This window comes from Cryptococcus neoformans, chromosome 11, assembly GCF_000149245.1.
Source record: "Cryptococcus neoformans var. grubii H99 chromosome 11, complete sequence".
Classification (NCBI taxonomy): domain Eukaryota; kingdom Fungi; phylum Basidiomycota; class Tremellomycetes; order Tremellales; family Cryptococcaceae; genus Cryptococcus; species Cryptococcus neoformans.
Genome location: NC_026755.1, coordinates 1,817 through 18,135, shown reverse-complemented (window position 1 = coordinate 18,135; position 16,319 = coordinate 1,817). Strand labels below are relative to the sequence as shown.

At 47.0% G+C, this 16,319-nt stretch overlaps 6 protein-coding genes; all 6 read left to right on the top strand.

The window, feature by feature from the left end:
* Positions 1-130: 130 nt before the first annotated feature.
* Positions 131-4,685, top strand: CNAG_08002 (hypothetical protein). XM_012197550.1 has 9 exons: positions 131-429; positions 504-1,507; positions 1,553-1,602; positions 1,660-1,803; positions 1,858-2,503; positions 2,561-2,770; positions 2,833-2,919; positions 2,985-3,202; positions 3,262-4,685. Exons 1-9 carry the CDS (start codon positions 177-179, stop codon positions 4,523-4,525), a joined length of 3,876 nt encoding a protein of 1,291 aa, XP_012052940.1. The 5' UTR covers positions 131-176; the 3' UTR covers positions 4,526-4,685.
* Positions 4,686-4,834: 149 nt separating this feature from the next.
* On the top strand, positions 4,835-7,205 carry CNAG_01461 (sodium/bile acid cotransporter 7-B/bile acid cotransporter 7-B). The gene is made up of 5 exons (XM_012197149.1): positions 4,835-5,291; positions 5,353-5,682; positions 5,734-5,906; positions 5,974-6,538; positions 6,748-7,205. Exons 1-5 carry the CDS (start codon positions 5,102-5,104, stop codon positions 7,035-7,037), a joined length of 1,548 nt encoding a protein of 515 aa, XP_012052539.1. The 5' UTR covers positions 4,835-5,101; the 3' UTR covers positions 7,038-7,205.
* Positions 7,206-8,354: 1,149 nt separating this feature from the next.
* On the top strand, positions 8,355-9,953 carry CNAG_08001 (hypothetical protein; the record flags this gene model as incomplete). Of its 2 annotated transcripts, XM_012197548.1 has the most annotated exons (4): positions 8,355-8,458; positions 8,509-8,632; positions 8,718-8,778; positions 8,841-9,953. In XM_012197548.1, the coding sequence occupies exon 4, from the start codon at positions 8,850-8,852 to the stop codon at positions 9,951-9,953; it is 1,104 nt and encodes a 367-aa protein (XP_012052938.1). In that variant the 5' UTR covers positions 8,355-8,458; positions 8,509-8,632; positions 8,718-8,778; positions 8,841-8,849. The 2 variants fall into 2 exon arrangements, with proteins under 2 accessions (XP_012052938.1, XP_012052939.1); XM_012197549.1 differs by having other exon boundaries at positions 8,509-8,778.
* A 712-nt stretch (positions 9,954-10,665) lies between these two features.
* Positions 10,666-11,407, top strand: CNAG_07586 (hypothetical protein; the record flags this gene model as incomplete). The annotated part of the gene is made up of 4 exons (XM_012197527.1): positions 10,666-10,835; positions 10,908-10,983; positions 11,096-11,105; positions 11,160-11,407. 4 exons carry the CDS (start codon positions 10,666-10,668, stop codon positions 11,405-11,407), a joined length of 504 nt encoding a protein of 167 aa, XP_012052917.1.
* Positions 11,408-12,930: 1,523 nt separating this feature from the next.
* On the top strand, positions 12,931-14,506 carry CNAG_07022 (hypothetical protein; the record flags this gene model as incomplete). The annotated part of the gene is made up of 2 exons (XM_012197525.1): positions 12,931-13,015; positions 13,074-14,506. The coding sequence occupies 2 exons, from the start codon at positions 12,931-12,933 to the stop codon at positions 14,504-14,506; spliced, it is 1,518 nt and encodes a 505-aa protein (XP_012052915.1).
* A 689-nt stretch (positions 14,507-15,195) lies between these two features.
* CNAG_07585 (hypothetical protein) lies at positions 15,196-16,018 on the top strand (the record flags this gene model as incomplete). Its single annotated transcript, XM_012197526.1, has 3 exons — positions 15,196-15,245; positions 15,310-15,486; positions 15,550-16,018. 3 exons carry the CDS (start codon positions 15,196-15,198, stop codon positions 16,016-16,018), a joined length of 696 nt encoding a protein of 231 aa, XP_012052916.1.
* Between the last annotated feature and the right edge of the window lie 301 nt (positions 16,019-16,319).

Genomic DNA, 16,319 nt, shown 5'->3' with positions numbered 1-16,319 from the left:
GGAGCCATGCTATCGGTTTATCCTCTTAAATAACAGGTAAAGACAGAGGGACGTGCCAAGTGCCACGTCATCAGTTAATGCTTCTACGCCTTCGCGCTTAGTGCTTTGTGACTTTCGGCATTGATTTCATGTTCGTTTGTCTCCATCTTTCCCGTTCAATTGCTCTTGGCATCAAGATGAGCAGCACATTTCCATCAACAGTTGCCACACCAGTGCCCTCATCCCCCCCTCCACCATCAGAATCTTACCTTTCAGAGCTAGACGGTACAGCCCCAAGTTTGCTCGAGACGACCCTCGGTACCAACACATTTGGCATCGAGCCAGCATGGAATAGCATTGATGGCGGTCTGGATAGATTAAATCTTGTATCTTGGAAGGCTGATGTGAATGCTCACGAAGGGGATGGCGTCGAGAAGCGCGGATTCAATGGTAAGTCGATCATCTGGTAGTCTCTGTTGAGATCCGCAATCACTTTCGAGAAGCGACGAATTCACGCACTGCAGCCATATCTACCGTACTCAGCCATCCCATCAAACGTGCCGATCCTCTTAGAAGTTCGAGAAAACCCCTTCTGCCATTATCTCAACCTCCCCCTACTCTCCCTAAACCACCTCCAGCCACTCAGTACGACGCTTACCTTTCAACTGTCATACCTCTATACGAGTCCTTCACAGCGGCGCAAGCAATAACATCGGAGGGAGATAGTTCAAAGGCCAACATAGATCTCCCGCCGCTCGACACCGTGCCGTCTGTTGTCTTCGACTCGAGTTTCAGCCTTGCCGATCCATCAACTTGGGAAGCTCTTACCAGCTCATCAGATAATTTACCGGACGAAAGTACTCAAAATCAACTATCAACCCATCTAGATACTCTCGAAAGGCATTTGTTGTACCAGATTACTCTACGCAGTACTTCATTCTTTTCTGCTCTATCAAACTTGCAAGACCTTCACTCCGAATCATCGGGATGTTTAGAACAAATCACATCTCTGCAATCTTTGTTGCGCAGCATTTCCACCGCGCAAGCGACCAAGGGGTTAGCTATCATTGATTCTCAAGAGAGATTACATGCGCTTAAAGCTACTGCTAAGGGAGTGGAGGCGTTGGGCGAAGTAGAGGACGCTATCCGGGTCGCGGAAAGGCTGGTCAATGAAGGAGATTGGGAGGGCGGTTTGAGCGAGGTGGAGGATATAGTGAGATGGTGGGACAAATATTCTGGACAAGGGAACGAAAGCGAGCTTCCCTTAACGTCCTTGGCGGCCTTATCATCCCTTCCCAACAGAGTTACCTCCCTCGTCAATCTTATCTCGACTTCTTTAACGTCGGCACTAATATCCTATCTTACCTCTGTCTTTTCTCGACCTATAAGCCAATCGCCTTCATCAGATGAACTCAAGGGGGCATTGGGACCTATGCTAGAAGGGATAGTCAAATGTGGTAAGGTGGGCGAAGTGGAAAATTTGTGGACTGAGGTGGCGACCGTCGGGATAAGAGAGGAATCAAGAAAGGTGAACATCATCTCCATTATAGTAATTTCTTGCTGACATGAGTAGGTTTTGCCCTTGAACGACGAAGACTCTAGTGGTAAACTTGAAACAAGAGGGTATGTCACGTCTGTTGATTTGGTTGTTAATGTGGTTCAATCGCTGACTGCAAGCAGAAATACTTTGGCGGAGCTCATACAATCCATGGACCACTCTGCATTCTTATCGCTTTGTACAAAAATGTACGATGTACTGATGGCAAGAATAACGGCGGTGAAGAAGGTGGGTGAGATTATGGAGGAAGTTGTTCAATCTTTATCGTGAGTATACCGCGTTTCACATTGCGATCAACACAAAACTCAACTTGTTGTTAGGTCCACCTCTTCGCTCACTATCACTTCGAATCCCCATCCTCGTCCCGACCGAGCCCCAAATATTTCGCTATCGGAAACATTGTTCTCATCAGTCAGTCTCGCTCACACCCGCCTTTCCAAAATCTTGTCCGTTCGCACTTCCCCACACTCCTTTCTCTCGCTAAAATCGTTCCTCACCATTTATCGACTCACCTTCCAGTTCATCACTTCTTCTGAAAAGATCAGTGGACGAACAATCGTCCCACTCCGCAGTGTTTTGGCTTCCCAGGCTAAAAGTTGGGTCCAAGAGTGGCATCAGGAACATCTTACCAAAAGCGCAAGGCTTGTCGAGGAAGAGATTTGGACGCAGGTGGACGTGAAGGCTAAGATTCAGGACTCTGTTAATCTGATTGTCAGGGCCGAGACGACCGATCCGGAGGAATGTAAACTTTCTGCGGACGAGGACGATGATGCAAACGAGAAGGAAAATGAGGGTGAAGATGATGATAAAGTCGTGGGGAAGCAACTTCACATCCGAAGCAAGAAATTCTTTGTGGTAAAGGCGACAGCGGAAAGTCTGGCGATCTTGTCGGAGTATGTCGGTGTTATAATCAACTTGGGAGAAGTGGGCGGCGATGTCATAAGCAGGGTGATCGAGTTCTTGAAGGTAAGCGTTCTCGGTGCAGGTTGTTCGGTCTAAGACTGACTTCTCTCACTTTTTCAGAGCTTCAACTCGCGAACGTGCCAAGTTGTCCTCGGTGCTGGTGCAATGCGCTCAGCAGGCTTAAAAAATATCACCGCAAAACATTTGGCGCTGGCGAGTCAGTCCTTGTCGGTGGTGGTAGCTTTAATGGATAGTTTCAAGGAGTTGGGCAAAAGGTTTATGGGGGAAAGATGGGGTATTTTGGAGGGGGAGTTTGGAAAGTTGAGACGGGTATGTTCCATCTTCTCAATGTGGGTCGAGTGGAACATTTGACTGACTTGAGGGGTATTTAGGATTACGAGGAGCACCAGAATGAAATTCATTTGAAGTTGGTGGCTATTATGGCTGACAGGCTGGCAGTGCATATCGGTTCTTTGCGTGTATGTTTCTCATTTCTCTTCTCCCGAGCATATACCAATTTTGACGACCTCCTTTACCGCTTTAGCAAATTGACTTCAATGCCTCATCAACAACTGCGACGGGTCCTCATTCTTATGCTGAAATGCTTGTCAAAGAATCTTCTACTCTTCATAAAGTGCTCACCAAATATCTCGGACATGAAGAGGTGGAGAGTATTATGAAGCGAGTGGTAGGGGAGATCGGAAGGCGGTTAGGCGAGGAGTTCGGGAAGGTTGAGATGCAGAATGAAGATGCAAAGAAGAGGTAAGTTTGATTGTTGGTTTCCTTCTCCTTGAATATATACTGACGTGTACGGCGATTAGGATGCTGCAAGATGTGGCGCTCATCTCCATCCGGCTGAAACCGTTATCGAAAGCAGGCGAAGACGATATTGTGAAACTCGAGAATGTTGTCAAGGGGAAGACCATTCGCGAGACAGAGGGGAAGATGGAAGTCAAAAAGGAAAGTCAGACTGTTCAAGAAATACCGGAAGAGGCTGAGGGGAAGGAAAAGGCAGAAGAGAAAACTGACATGGGTCAAAAGAAAATAATTCACGACTCCGAATTAGCGCCATTATCCACAAAGCCAACTGCCACTGAACCATTGACCTCTTCTATTGACCCTTCCGAAACATCTTTATCCACTGTTGTTCCTGCTCCCACTTCTCTCGCCACCGCCCCTCGTGCGTTTGATGACGAAGCGTACGAGGCTATCACCCCTCATCCCAACAGTCAAATTCAATCTAAGGACCCGACTCCACGCTCAACATCGAACGGTCCTACTGAAGCCGCCGAGACCAAGATCGACGAGCAGACGCAGAGGAAATTGCAGGGTACTGTTCCCGTTGTTGGGGCAGAGGAGACTGGGAAGAAAGCAGAAAAGACTGAGAAAAGAGGAGACAGTAGCGAGGCTAAGTACAAAGAGTCGGAAAAACCGGATAAACAGAGACAGAAGGATAAAGACGATCTGGAGAAGACAGAATCGGAGCAGGAAAAGGACTCAAATAGCGCAAAGGAAAACGCGGAACTGGCAGCGAAGGATGTGCCTATTGATGGCGAACAAGTACAGCCTGTTTCTGGTCCCGCCGAAGATCAACAGGCCCCGGAAATGCCAGCTAAAGCCTCCCCACCATCGTTCCCCGCTTGTTCTCTCAAGGACGACACCAATAACGACGTTTGGCTGGCTCAAACGGAAGCGGAAATTAGTCCATCAAACGACTATACTTCGCTAGCAGGTAAACCGGACAGTGACGGTGTGAAGGATGAAGATGCTATTCATACACCTGCCGATAGGGATGTCTCTGAGATTAAAGCGGAGGTTGATAATAGGGATAGTGCGCAAGCAAGTGAAGGCGTTGTAGAGGGTGGGAAGAAGCCGAATAAGGATGAGAAGGGCGATGAGGATGAAGATCAGGACGATGAGGAGCAGGGCCGGAACTACCAGAAGGATGAGGAATATGATAAAAGCGATCAAGGCGTAGGAGATGAGATTGGAGTTGAGAGTGAAGGGAACGAGAAAGATGCGAAGAGCGTAACGGGAGATGCGAGGGGTTCAAAGAAGAAGAAAAAGAATCGACGACGGCGATAACGTCAGAAGTGCAAAAGGTACAGGTGTCATGCGATAGAGGTAATTTGTAGATGAAATATATTATGACCACCTCAGGATACCGAAGCTTCTCATGGTTATTAAGCCAGGCGGATTTTATCATATCACTCTAGTTATGCATTGCAAAAGATGACAGATATGTAAATCGGCAGTTTGGTTCGACTTGAAGAAACCGGCAAATGAAATCGGCGGGCAAATCCGGTTTGCCTATTACTTATCTATCTTCTCGCCCTACTAGTAATTGCTCCCGCCATAATGGCGACGAAAACAACATGCCATCTGGTATTTTGGCGACTGTTTGGGCATTTTCTCATCTTTCATATCAGTTCTTTTGTAAAGTCTCGTTATATAAGTTGTAGCTCCAGCAGGTCTTTAAACTGTCCTTTTATCATACCAGGCCTCCGCGAACTGTTCATCAATGTCATGTCTCACCGGACTAACGAAGAACCACATCGCGCTTGACAGTCAATACCTTCGAGTACCTCGACATCGGCGATCGATATCGATACCAATATCAACAACAGCCATTTACGAGTCCCAAAATCCAAATCAAACACAATGCCTTGCCAAGCAAGCGTCGAAGGAGCCATTACAGACGCCAACGGCGAAAACGTCAAAAAGAAAAATCCATGGTATTACCCATTAGTGCTGCTTCTGGATTTTCTCATCGGGAACTGGTTCTTGATAGGGATAGGAGTTGTCATTGTTTTGGCGTGGAAGTTCCCACATGTTGCCGCTAATGGGGGAGGTAAGTACATATTAGACACTCGTATCAGATTATTCAAACCACTGATTCGCCTTCATTTTAGCCATTCGGTCTCAATACTCCATTACCTACGGCGTCATCACTGCTATATTCCTGATCACCGGTCTTACGCTCTCTACTCCCGCTCTTTTCCACCAACTAACCAACTGGCGACTCCACTTGTTTACACAGATATTTTCTTTCCTTTTCTTCTCAGCCATCGTATTCGCTATCGTTAACTGTGTACGGGTTTCGGGAAATGGGGCCATAGACAAGTATGTGCTGGTGGGGATGATGGTGATGAGTGTCATGCCAACAACGGTTGCGAGTAATATTACGATGACGAGAAATGCGGGAGGCAGTACAGAGGCGGCGACGATGGAAGTTTGCGTGGGTGTGTTTTCAGCCATCTTGTGATTGTTTGACACTGCTGACGATCGAATAGGCAATTTACTTGGAACATTTATAACTCCTCTCCTATGCGAAATGTTTTTCTCGTCCCCTGCATGGTCATTTGGCATACCGATTGCGAAGGGAGGATACGAAGGCTCACAGGGATTGAAGGAGATCTACCGACAACTCGCCAGGCAGCTGGGACTGACTCTCTTCGTGCCTCTAGTACGTCGTGTCTCTGTTTCTAGTCGTTTAATTATCGGTTTCCCACTGACAACTTCCCTTTTTACAGTTTGTAGGCCAAGTCATTCTCAATGTCTTCCCCCGCCAAACCAAATGGGTTGCCACCACCTTTCGCCTTCCCAAAGTATCCACCTTCCTCCTCCTCCTCCTGATCTGGTCCGTCTTCTCTACCCAATTCCAAGCGGGTGCATTCGAATCTATCTCCTATATCTCCGTCATCTTCATATGTTTCGTTAACTTTGGGCTCTACGTGGTGTTTACTGGGATCTGCGTGTACTTTACAAGGTTGCCCTTCTTGCCAGAGAGCTTTGATGTCAAAACATCTTCGGGTGATTCAAGGGGGGACATGGAAGGTCGAGAAACCGAGGGACGAACCGATGTAGAGGCGGACGCCGAGGAACTGACGGAAGGGGGTAGGGCAAGGACGATGAAGGAACCATTCTGGAGACGATTTTTAAGCGGGCTGAGGTTTGATAAGAAGGAAGCTACGGCGATTTGCTTTTGCGCGGCAGCAAAGGGAATGGTCATTGGGTCTCCGACTTTGTCAATCTTGTATGGCGGATTCCCAGCGAGAGAGAGGGCGATTTTGTCGATACCGCTTGTTCTTTATCAAGGTACGTACATTCTGTTTCTGTGCTTGATCCCTCTCTCCTCTCTCCTTTCTTCCATACCTTACTGTGCCTGAATGGGGATATTCCTGTTCACTATGCCTTGTCGCACCCGCTCTTTCAATCGCATCATATATGCACCTCCTCGCCCCCTTCCATTGCGCCTTGTTAGCATAACGTCTATCTTGATACTTATACTTACAGTAAGGAATTAGGCCAACAAGTCGCTGTAGCTCAAATGCTAGTCTACGCTTTCAAGAGGTGGAACAAAAAACCAGATCGTCTGGCAGGACTACGCCAGAAGGAGAAGAAGGTCAAGAAGACAAAGATGAAGAATGGTCCGCAACAAGAGCTCACGACATCGTTTTCGAGACGTATGCAGATACTAATTCCTTTCTTAAGAGAGCGTGAACTTGAAGATGAGGAAGTAGCTGAGGTAGGGAAAGGAATGGGCAGAGGGGAGGGTGTACCGGAGGTTCAGGAGGCGGTGATGAAGGGCAAATAAAACCACACAGGAAAAGGTGTCTGAGCTGGGGGAAGAGCTTTGGTTTTCCATCATTAGCGTGGGTGGATGTTGCAAGAGTTAGAGAAATTTACATTGGAGCGGGGTTCTGAGCAGGGGGATTTGCATGCATATACTATTGGTTTCTGGCTTTCAGAATCAAAAGAAATTACGGCCGGGGACCTCTTGTGGCCGAAGATATCGTCGTTTAAAATGTATGGCCTATTTGGCTTCTAAAGCCGCGATTTGATACGGCATGTACTTCACACTACTTGTATTTGGGATACTTTTTTCTGTACATATCCATAACAAGCCTAATACTCTCTCAATATATGGCAAAGAATGCATGCATACAGAGATACCCGGGGAGATATGGGGGGATGTTGTCTTTGCGGTCCAGAGGCGGCGCTCTGCAGGTAGTGGTATACTGCCTATAAGTGGTGGAGATCGCATTTTTTTTGTAAGGTTGCATAGGTCATGATAGGAACTATATGGCAATACCAGTAAGTACCCTGGGGGATAGCTGGTTGTGGAGATAAATGTGTATCTGTCCCAAACAAACCATGTTTCGTGCGAGGTGTCATGAGCGGTTGAGATAAGAGGGCCTTACGTAACATTAGCTTTCGAGAGACGTTCTCTAAATGGACAACTATACCGCCTATAAGTGTGGGGGATCCCATTTTCTTATCTCCATGTGTGATCTAGACCTTGAGCTATATGGGCATGCCAAAGTGCTTCCTATAAGTTGGCTGATTATGGAGATATGCGTGTATATGTCTCCAAAAGTCCCTGCCGAGATAAGAAACATTACGTAATATTATCCCGTCCAGCGTTGTTCGACGTATGCTTATCTATATCGGAGGTTCCTTTTTATGAATATCAATGGAAAGCTCAGGATCTAATCCGGATACCCATAGTTTCGAAAGTGCGCATTGTTATGGAGATATATGGGCGTTTATGTGGAAAAAAAGAAAAAAAGCTTCTGTACGCCAGAAGCAACATAAGTGACGAGCTCAAAAGTTGTAGCTTTCAGAGTTCGAAAATGGGGAAATGTTAATCAAATTGGTGATGTCACCCATTTGCGCTCGATCATTTCCATCATGCCACAGTTATGCTTCCGTGTCCCGGTGGAGGGACTGACTGAAGTAAATAAGCGCGTTCAATATTTATTTAACCTGACATGACGTGAATGCGAGCATGCCTCAAAAATACGGCTATTATGCGTTAATCACAAATGCCTAAAATATTTAGGCCACCTGATGCAGTTTAGTGCTTGATGGTACCCCGACATCAAAACAAAACATCACATGTTGCTATTACTTTATCAAGAAGCCTCCGGTTTGTGTTGTGGGCTTCATTAAACAAATCGGCTCTTGCTGTTACCACAACTTTCCAACGCATCCCCATCTCCATCCCAAGGCTCTGTAAGCATACGAACAGCAGTAATATCCCTCCTTGTGCTCACACTTCATAGCGTTATTTCTCATCCTCCATACATTGTTCTCACATTGATCACACATCCATTGCATGTATTGCCTCTACACCCTCGAAGCGCACTACGGCTCTCTGACGCACTTTCATCCCCATTTCAGGCCCCAGTAAGCATACAAGCAGCTGCAATAACATCAGAACCTCTACAGTGTAACAATGTATTTGCTAACTTGTTTCTTCGACATCCACCAGCCTTGCATCCTAATAAAAAGTTTATCTATGGAATAAAGTGGATTCTTCTGTGATCCCATCCGTGAGTATACGAGATACTTTGCAGACAAGAGCATACATTGACCTGTCTATAATCTCACATAGTTTCTCAACATGCCAGCAGCTCAACAAATGAATTCCCAATCCAATACCAAGCGTCGACATGCTGGCATCATTTCGGAAAGACACAACAAAAGGTCAAGAGCTTCCGCAGTACCTTCTCCTGCCTCCCGAACACCAAGCGCCTCTCCAGCATCTTCAGCTGCATCAGTCATGTCCCCTTGCTCTTCAACAAGTTCACATATGTCAGTCCAATTTGAACCAACCTCAGTGTCACCAGAACCTTCTTTGGATGGCTCCTTCAGCTCCTCCAGCTCCTCCAGCTCCTCCAGGTCCTCCAGCTCCTCCAGGTCCTCCAGGTCCTCCAGCTCCTCCAGCTCCTCCAGCTCCTCCAGCTCCCCAAGTGATGAAGTCGATCTCGGATCATTATATGAGCCCGGTTCAGATTGTGATGAAGTGATTGAGGATGATCCAACGCTTGATAGCGACAATGCATCTATAGAGCACCCTTTCAAACCCCTCTCTCAGTTGCCAAGGGATGAGGAAATGGCAATCATGGCATCGCTGCAGCCTCAGGTGGAGGACGTTGATTCATGGTCTATCGCCATGTCCCCCAAATACTTTTTGAAACATTTTGCAACAATGCACACATTTGTCCACCTTCGGGTTCATTATCCAGGCCGAATCAAAGACAATAAATTCTTTGCAGAGTGGCTAATTCTGGCAGATGTCGGTTTCAGGATTCTGGTGGAATGGTGTTTTAAGAAGCCTTTTTTTGCCTCACTCAAGAAATACCGCACAATTCAAGAGGCGAGGAAAAAATATAGTGCAACATATGGCATTGCCCTTGTCCCAATATCCCTCTTCTTACACTGCCTGATAGAGGCCGGCTGCAAAGAACTCAGACTCCAGGCCTATGGACAAAAACTTCCCCTTATGAACCCATTTATACTCTCAGAGCCGGCACAGCCCAACCACCCTCTAACGATTGGGACTTGCACGAAGGCGGCCATCTCGCAAATTTTTGTATGGGCGCGAAATCCCCGTTTTTTTTCAACCACTCTCCACATCGCAAACCTGTGCCCTATGGGAATTTTATTCCACCGATCGATCCGTCTCAGTTCGCTCTATCGAAGGGTGCGATGCATGGATGCATAGCTTGAGAAAAACCCATGCGCGATGGTAGAAAACCGCTGATGTTCGGCGGTCACCGCGGCCTGAACCGCGCCTTTCGGCCCTCGCCGCTCGCTAACCCTATGGATTGGACCGTTTGATTTTGAATACAATCTGCATGCAACCCTAATGTTACGTCGTGACCCAGTGGCTAATGAGTTTTCTCCTTTTTTCAATCGCCAAGGAGATTGGCCTCTACTCCACCTTTGATCGGTCACGTGTTGCCATTGCATTCTCATCCGTCCATCTGTTTCAATTGCATTCTTGTTCGTCAATCATCCATCCATCCATCCATCCATTCATCCATCCATCCATTCATCCATCCATCCAGCCATCCAGCCATTCAGACATTCCCTTTTTTATCGCCATCAAACCAAGCGAGCAAGGATGCGCGTGTGACACCAACAAGTCACCCGTCCGCTGAATCTGAAAAACAGCACCGACCGCATTCGGCTCCACCTCGACTCGACCTCGATTTGATCAACACAGCATTTCAAGGGAAGCATAGGATGAGATCCTGGGTTGTGTACAGCGCCCACTGGGGAGACAACTGGTGTGGATGGCGGCATTTATTGGTGAGTTGTACAACAAGCACTCACAGTAGCGTTGGTACTTGTCCCTCTTACTCCTATCGCCTGTCAGACAAAAGCCAGGCAAAGCTAGCAGAGATGTGTCATGCAGAGACGACTTGAGACGTATGTGTGACCCCTGCTGGCTGCGTCTGGCTGCGTCTGACTTGACGACTACTCTTGACGCAAGCAAGCAAGCAACGTTTGGTTGCGTGTGGATGAGACAGCAGGGAGGAGGTATGGTACACGGCGGAGGGCAGGGCGGTGGATGCTGGAGATATAGTACGCTGTACAGACTGTGAGTTGCTGATTCGTTTGTCGCCGTTGCTCTGAGTGTTACTCTCGCTGACTGTTGTCGATAGTCAAACAGCCGGAAGGGAAAGGATAACAGAGTGCGGAAGGACGCCAGAAGAGCAGACGGTGTCGAAAGCAGGATGGCGAGAGAGGTGGGCAAGATGGAAAGGCTGGCGATGGAGAATATAGGGTGTGGATGGAGAGGAGTTTGCGGTAACGTCCATGTTTATCCTCGTGACAAAAGACAATGCTGACGGATCATAGTCTGTGTATGGTGAGCATGGCTGTTTATCTCTTGACGGTTGTCATAGCGCTAACTACTGTACAGGATGGCTCATTTTCAATGTTCACCCTCGACTGCATCCGACTCGACTGCATCCCACGCCGCATGCCCCATTCGAATTCGCTTTCGTCACTAGCGACTCTACACTCGACACTCGGCTATCCCTCAACGCCCGACGCATTTGCTCAGCTACTCCTCAGCATCGCTACTCCTCAACATCTGACCCATCACACCCAACTCGTTCACTCTCACTCGGCTACCCCTCCACGCTGGCTCAACTACGTGACAGATGAAAGGGAGGATATGCAGGACAGGTGGCAGAGTACACGGTGGGAGGGTGGGACAGGTGGGAGGATACGCAGCAGGAGAGGGTGGGATATGGGTGAGTCTGTTCGTTCACATGGTGGTGGTCGTTGTATAATACAAGCTATGGAGCTATGCATTGCATGTCGGCCCACACCATTGAGCGAGTGAAGTGTGTTATGTCTGAACATTGGCAGCTGGTGAACATTGGGTGAAGGGTGAATAAAGTGGTGCACGCAAGAGACAAGCGAGAGCACTAACAAGGCAGGGAATGATCGATAATATTGGGAGGGAGAAACAGGTCAGTCATAGTCGAGCAAGAGGGGATAAAAACGTACTTACGAAGAGGCCGATAACATACAGCGAGAGAGAAGAGACTAACTTTGTCCAACTGCATGTAGTGACAGCATTCGAATAACAGCTGGCCCGCTCTTAAGACATCGGCTGTAATGTATATTAGCAAATAGCGTGAACAACGAAAGGGAATCGGACTAACGATTGGAAGTTGCAAAGTCGTTACCACTTTGCAAAAAATTGTATGGGGCGCGAATCGCTGTTTTTTTCCAACCGCTCCCGACCGCTCAAACCTGTGCGAAGTGGGAATTTTCTTTCACCGATCGATCCGTCTCGGTTCGCTCTATCGACGGGTGCGATGCATGGATGCATAGCTTGACGAAAAGGGATGCAAAGTGGGAAAAAACTGCTGATTTTCGGCGGTCACCGCTGCCTGACCTGCGGCTTTCGGCCTTCGCCGCTCGCTAACCCTGGTTAACCCCATCGCGCGCCCAGGCTAACCCCCGGGGGCGGGCTTAAATAACATAATTAAGGTGGAATCGTTATTTATTCGACCTAGCTCCTAATCCCCTAAGCACCCTTCCGGTTTTTCGACGGTCCCCTAAGCTCACTTGGTGGATTTCCACTTGCAGTTGTGCATGAAAATCATTATTTTTTTTTCTTTGCATCTCATTGCATCATCACTTTTGATTTTATTTGTTCAGGTGTGCATCATCCAATACACTTATATTCTAATGCATAGACGTCATTTATTTCGACTATTCCTATTCATGCGATACAGTTATGTTGTATGCATGGATCATCTAATAGTACAATGATTTCCTAATAATGCACGGATGTATTTTATTTCGACTACTGCTAGTCATCCAATACAATTATTTTGTATGCATTTCATGGAAGCATTTATTTATTTATCCATGCATCATCTAATATGATTATTTTGTATGCATTGCAAGCACATCATATCCATCCATGCATCAGTTCTGTTTGGTTCCATTTTCTCACGCAGCCATCCATCCATTCTTCCATCCATTCATTTCATCCATCCACCCATCCATCCATCCATCTATCCATCCATCCATCTATCCATCCATCCATCTATCCATCCATCCATCCATCTACTTATCATCCAGTAAGTTGGTGTATATTTTATTATATTAGAGCTTAAATGTTTATGCATGCAACTGACTAAACACTCAACAGTACAGGGTTACAACAAATGGCAGAGGATACCGAAGGAAGAGGTGTGCTGCACCAGGTGCAAGGGAAGAATGCTAGAGGAGATTTTTACATCATGGCAGGAGGTGAGATATGACTGCAATACCTTACCATTGGATGCTGACTTTTGCCTCTTCCATTCAGTATCTGAACTATCAGAGTATTATGTCCAGTGGCACTCCTCTGATGAACTGGAAGCTGTTCATCTCGAATACCTTCCTGTATACCATGTTTTCAGATGCAGTATTTGCAGCAGCAACAAGGAATCCAGGGGTACATCAAGCTGTATCACACCCAAACACTTGCACAGCCATCCTCATCAACATCTTCCTCATATGGCAGCAACAGAACTTCAAGCTGTTATGACCAATCTCCTGAGACGTTACCCTCTACACCAAGGCCAACATCCTAGTGTCCCCTTCTTTCCCAATAACATTTTACCTCCATTGATTCCAGGTCTGCAAATTGAGATGGGCATGTACTGTGCTATATGTCTTCAACTGTACAAGGGTATTCAGTCAGTGACAAGAAGGAGGCTTGTCACACACATCAAGAAGCAACATCCTGGCATTACTCCCGACTCTGTTATTGCAACAGGCAACATTCAAGCCTTTTACCAGTGTGGTAATGCAACTATCTGGTTCCCAGTGGATACCAGCAATTCACTCCATGACTTTAATCAGCTACAGCAATCTTATCTTCAAGACACTCGAGGAATCCGGAGTCAGCTGGGTAGCACAGTGGTCAGAGCCTTTGATCCAAAGGACAGGTCTCCCTTAATGACGAAGCACAAATGGGACCTCCTTTTGGATGGATTGTCTCCACAGAGCATCCTTTCCCTCATCGCTCTTCCCTCAAGAGATGAACCTATGTATCTCAAAGTAACTCTCAAGGACTGGGTCTATGAATTCTTTCTCGAAGTCAACACATACATCGATCACCACCAAGATTCACCTCTGCTGCAACAAGTGATGTACGAAGGCTATGAAGTTAGTGTCCTTTCAGACAAGAGGATGAGGAATTTAAACGCAAACACTGTGAAAGACTACTCACAGATTTTCCTGCGTATATTGCTTCTGCTTCTAAGATATCGATCAGCTCACTGGGAAGGGATCCATTTGTCCATTGCTGAAGAAGAAGAAAAGGAGCTTCAAGTTCTGGAAGAAGCACTCAAGGTCAAAGACAAAGAGAAAGGCCTTTCAGCCATTCTCAATATTGGCTTCATGCTTCTCAACCAAGAACTGACATCACTTGATGGCGCTTCATGGGACTATACAATCTACAAGTTCCTTGTGTTTTCTAGTGTCAGAATGGGTGGTGTATTTGAGGAGGCAGGCAATATTGCCCCAAGGGTCACCAGAATTCAGTGGGTGATGAGAGCTGTGGTCATCAAGAAAATTCTAACGATTGGGACTTGCACGAAGGCGGCCATCTCGCAAATTTTTGTATGGGCGCGAAATCCCCGTTTTTTTTCAACCACTCTCCACATCGCAAACCTGTGCCCTATGGGAATTTTATTCCACCGATCGATCCGTCTCAGTTCGCTCTATCGAAGGGTGCGATGCATGGATGCATAGCTTGAGAAAAACCCATGCGCGATGGTAGAAAACCGCTGATGTTCGGCGGTCACCGCGGCCTGAACCGCGCCTTTCGGCCCTCGCCGCTCGCTAACCCTATGGATTGGACCGTTTGATTTTGAATACAATCTGCATGCAACCCTAATGTTACGTCGTGACCCAGTGGCTAATGAGTTTTCTCCTTTTTTCAATCGCCAAGGAGATTGGCCTCTACTCCACCTTTGATCGGTCACGTGTTGCCATTGCATTCTCATCCGTCCATCTGTTTCAATTGCATTCTTGTTCGTCAATCATCCATCCATCCATCCATCCATTCATCCATCCATCCATTCATCCATCCATCCAGCCATCCAGCCATTCAGACATTCCCTTTTTTATCGCCATCAAACCAAGCGAGCAAGGATGCGCGCGTGACACCAACAAGTCACCCGTCCGCCGAATCTGAAAAACAACACCGACCGCATCGGCTCCACCTCGATTCGACCTCGATTTGATCAACACAGCATTTCAAGGGAAGCATAGGATGAGATCCTGGGTTGTGTACAGCGCCCACTGGAGAAACAACTGGAGTGGATGGTGGCATTTATCGGATAGTTGAACAACAAGAACTCACAGTACCGCTGGAACTTATCCACCTCCCTCCTATCATCTGCGAGGACAAAAGTCCGGCAAAGCTATCAGTTACTAACATGTTGACTAGTGGATTGCCCGATCACTTCCTCCAAAGACCAGTGAAGTTGTCATCAGGAACTTCGCATACATCAGGCTGCTCAGGTCTACTTTTATAAGGTCCTGAACAACAGCAATGCTGCTCAAACCCTTGAGGAGTATCTGTTCCAAACTAAAGGGAACCAAGTTACGCCAGAAAAGTTCTCCCAAATATTCCTAAGAGTCACAAGCAATTATTACACTATGGGATTCACTATCCAAACTTGGCGGCATGCAAATGTTGGTATAGTGCGCCAATACAGAATGAACCAGTAAGTACTTGATAAGCCTTATCATGCATTGACACTGATACTCAAGTTGACTCCCATTTACAGGCACGTAGATGATGAATCTGCAGATGATGAAGATGATGCAGTTGAAGATCTACAGGCTGGACATTCTTCAGCTGTCGCAATGGCCCACTATGCCAGACTGCAGGGTCGCAGTAAATTCCTGGATGACCGCTTCTTCTTGAATTATGTGAACTGTAGCAAGCGTTACCACCAGCTGCTTCAGCTCTGTCCTCCGCCCAGATATAGTCAAGAACTGTCACGACAAGAGAAAATCTTCCTGTCAAATGCCTCACTTGTTATGGGTTCTTCAGTTCAGCAACACCCTTTGTCTCCCCTTGAAGCTGGAATCCAACCTGTTGAGCTGATGGCAAGCCAGGCAAGGGAGCACCTTCTCAAAGACATCGAGGACATCGTCACTGCAACTGTCAAGAGTATGCTACCATCACCTGGAACTACTCAAGACCAAGCAGTGATAGGATCAGCCAACGCAGAGGAGCGTCCTAGTGAGTAGAATGACATGCTAATTTTTGCCAAAGCTTACATGCAACAGCTGTTTCTTCAGATGGGAATAGCGACGTATACCCAACTATCGATGACAATGTCCTATTGAGTCTTCTACAGTCCTTATTATCCAATGAAGTGAAAGGAAGCATCACCTGGAAATCCGAATTTCAACAGAGAGGTGCAAGGGCTGTTGCTGAGTTGGAACAGGGAAACTTGGTCCTTGTTGGTCCTACCTCTACAGGAAAGACGATGACATGGAGCTCTGGGCAGCGCTGCAAGCCTCACTGCCAAAAAAGGAAAAAATGCTT

Bases quoted from the DNA above. Each gene is read 5' to 3' on its own strand.
- CNAG_08002 (XM_012197550.1), top strand. From the start codon at position 177: ATGAGCAGCACATTTCCATCAACAGTTGCCACACCAGTGCCCTCATCC. The intron at 2,920-2,984 runs GTATGTTTCTCA...TTACCGCTTTAG, and splicing joins TGCATATCGGTTCTTTGCGT to CAAATTGACTTCAATGCCTC. The intron at 3,203-3,261 runs GTAAGTTTGATT...TACGGCGATTAG, and splicing joins AATGAAGATGCAAAGAAGAG to GATGCTGCAAGATGTGGCGC.
- CNAG_01461 (XM_012197149.1), top strand. From the start codon at position 5,102: ATGCCTTGCCAAGCAAGCGTCGAAGGAGCCATTACAGACGCCAACGGC. The intron at 5,683-5,733 runs GTGTGTTTTCAG...ACGATCGAATAG, and splicing joins GACGATGGAAGTTTGCGTGG to GCAATTTACTTGGAACATTT. The intron at 5,907-5,973 runs GTACGTCGTGTC...CCCTTTTTACAG, and splicing joins TGACTCTCTTCGTGCCTCTA to TTTGTAGGCCAAGTCATTCT.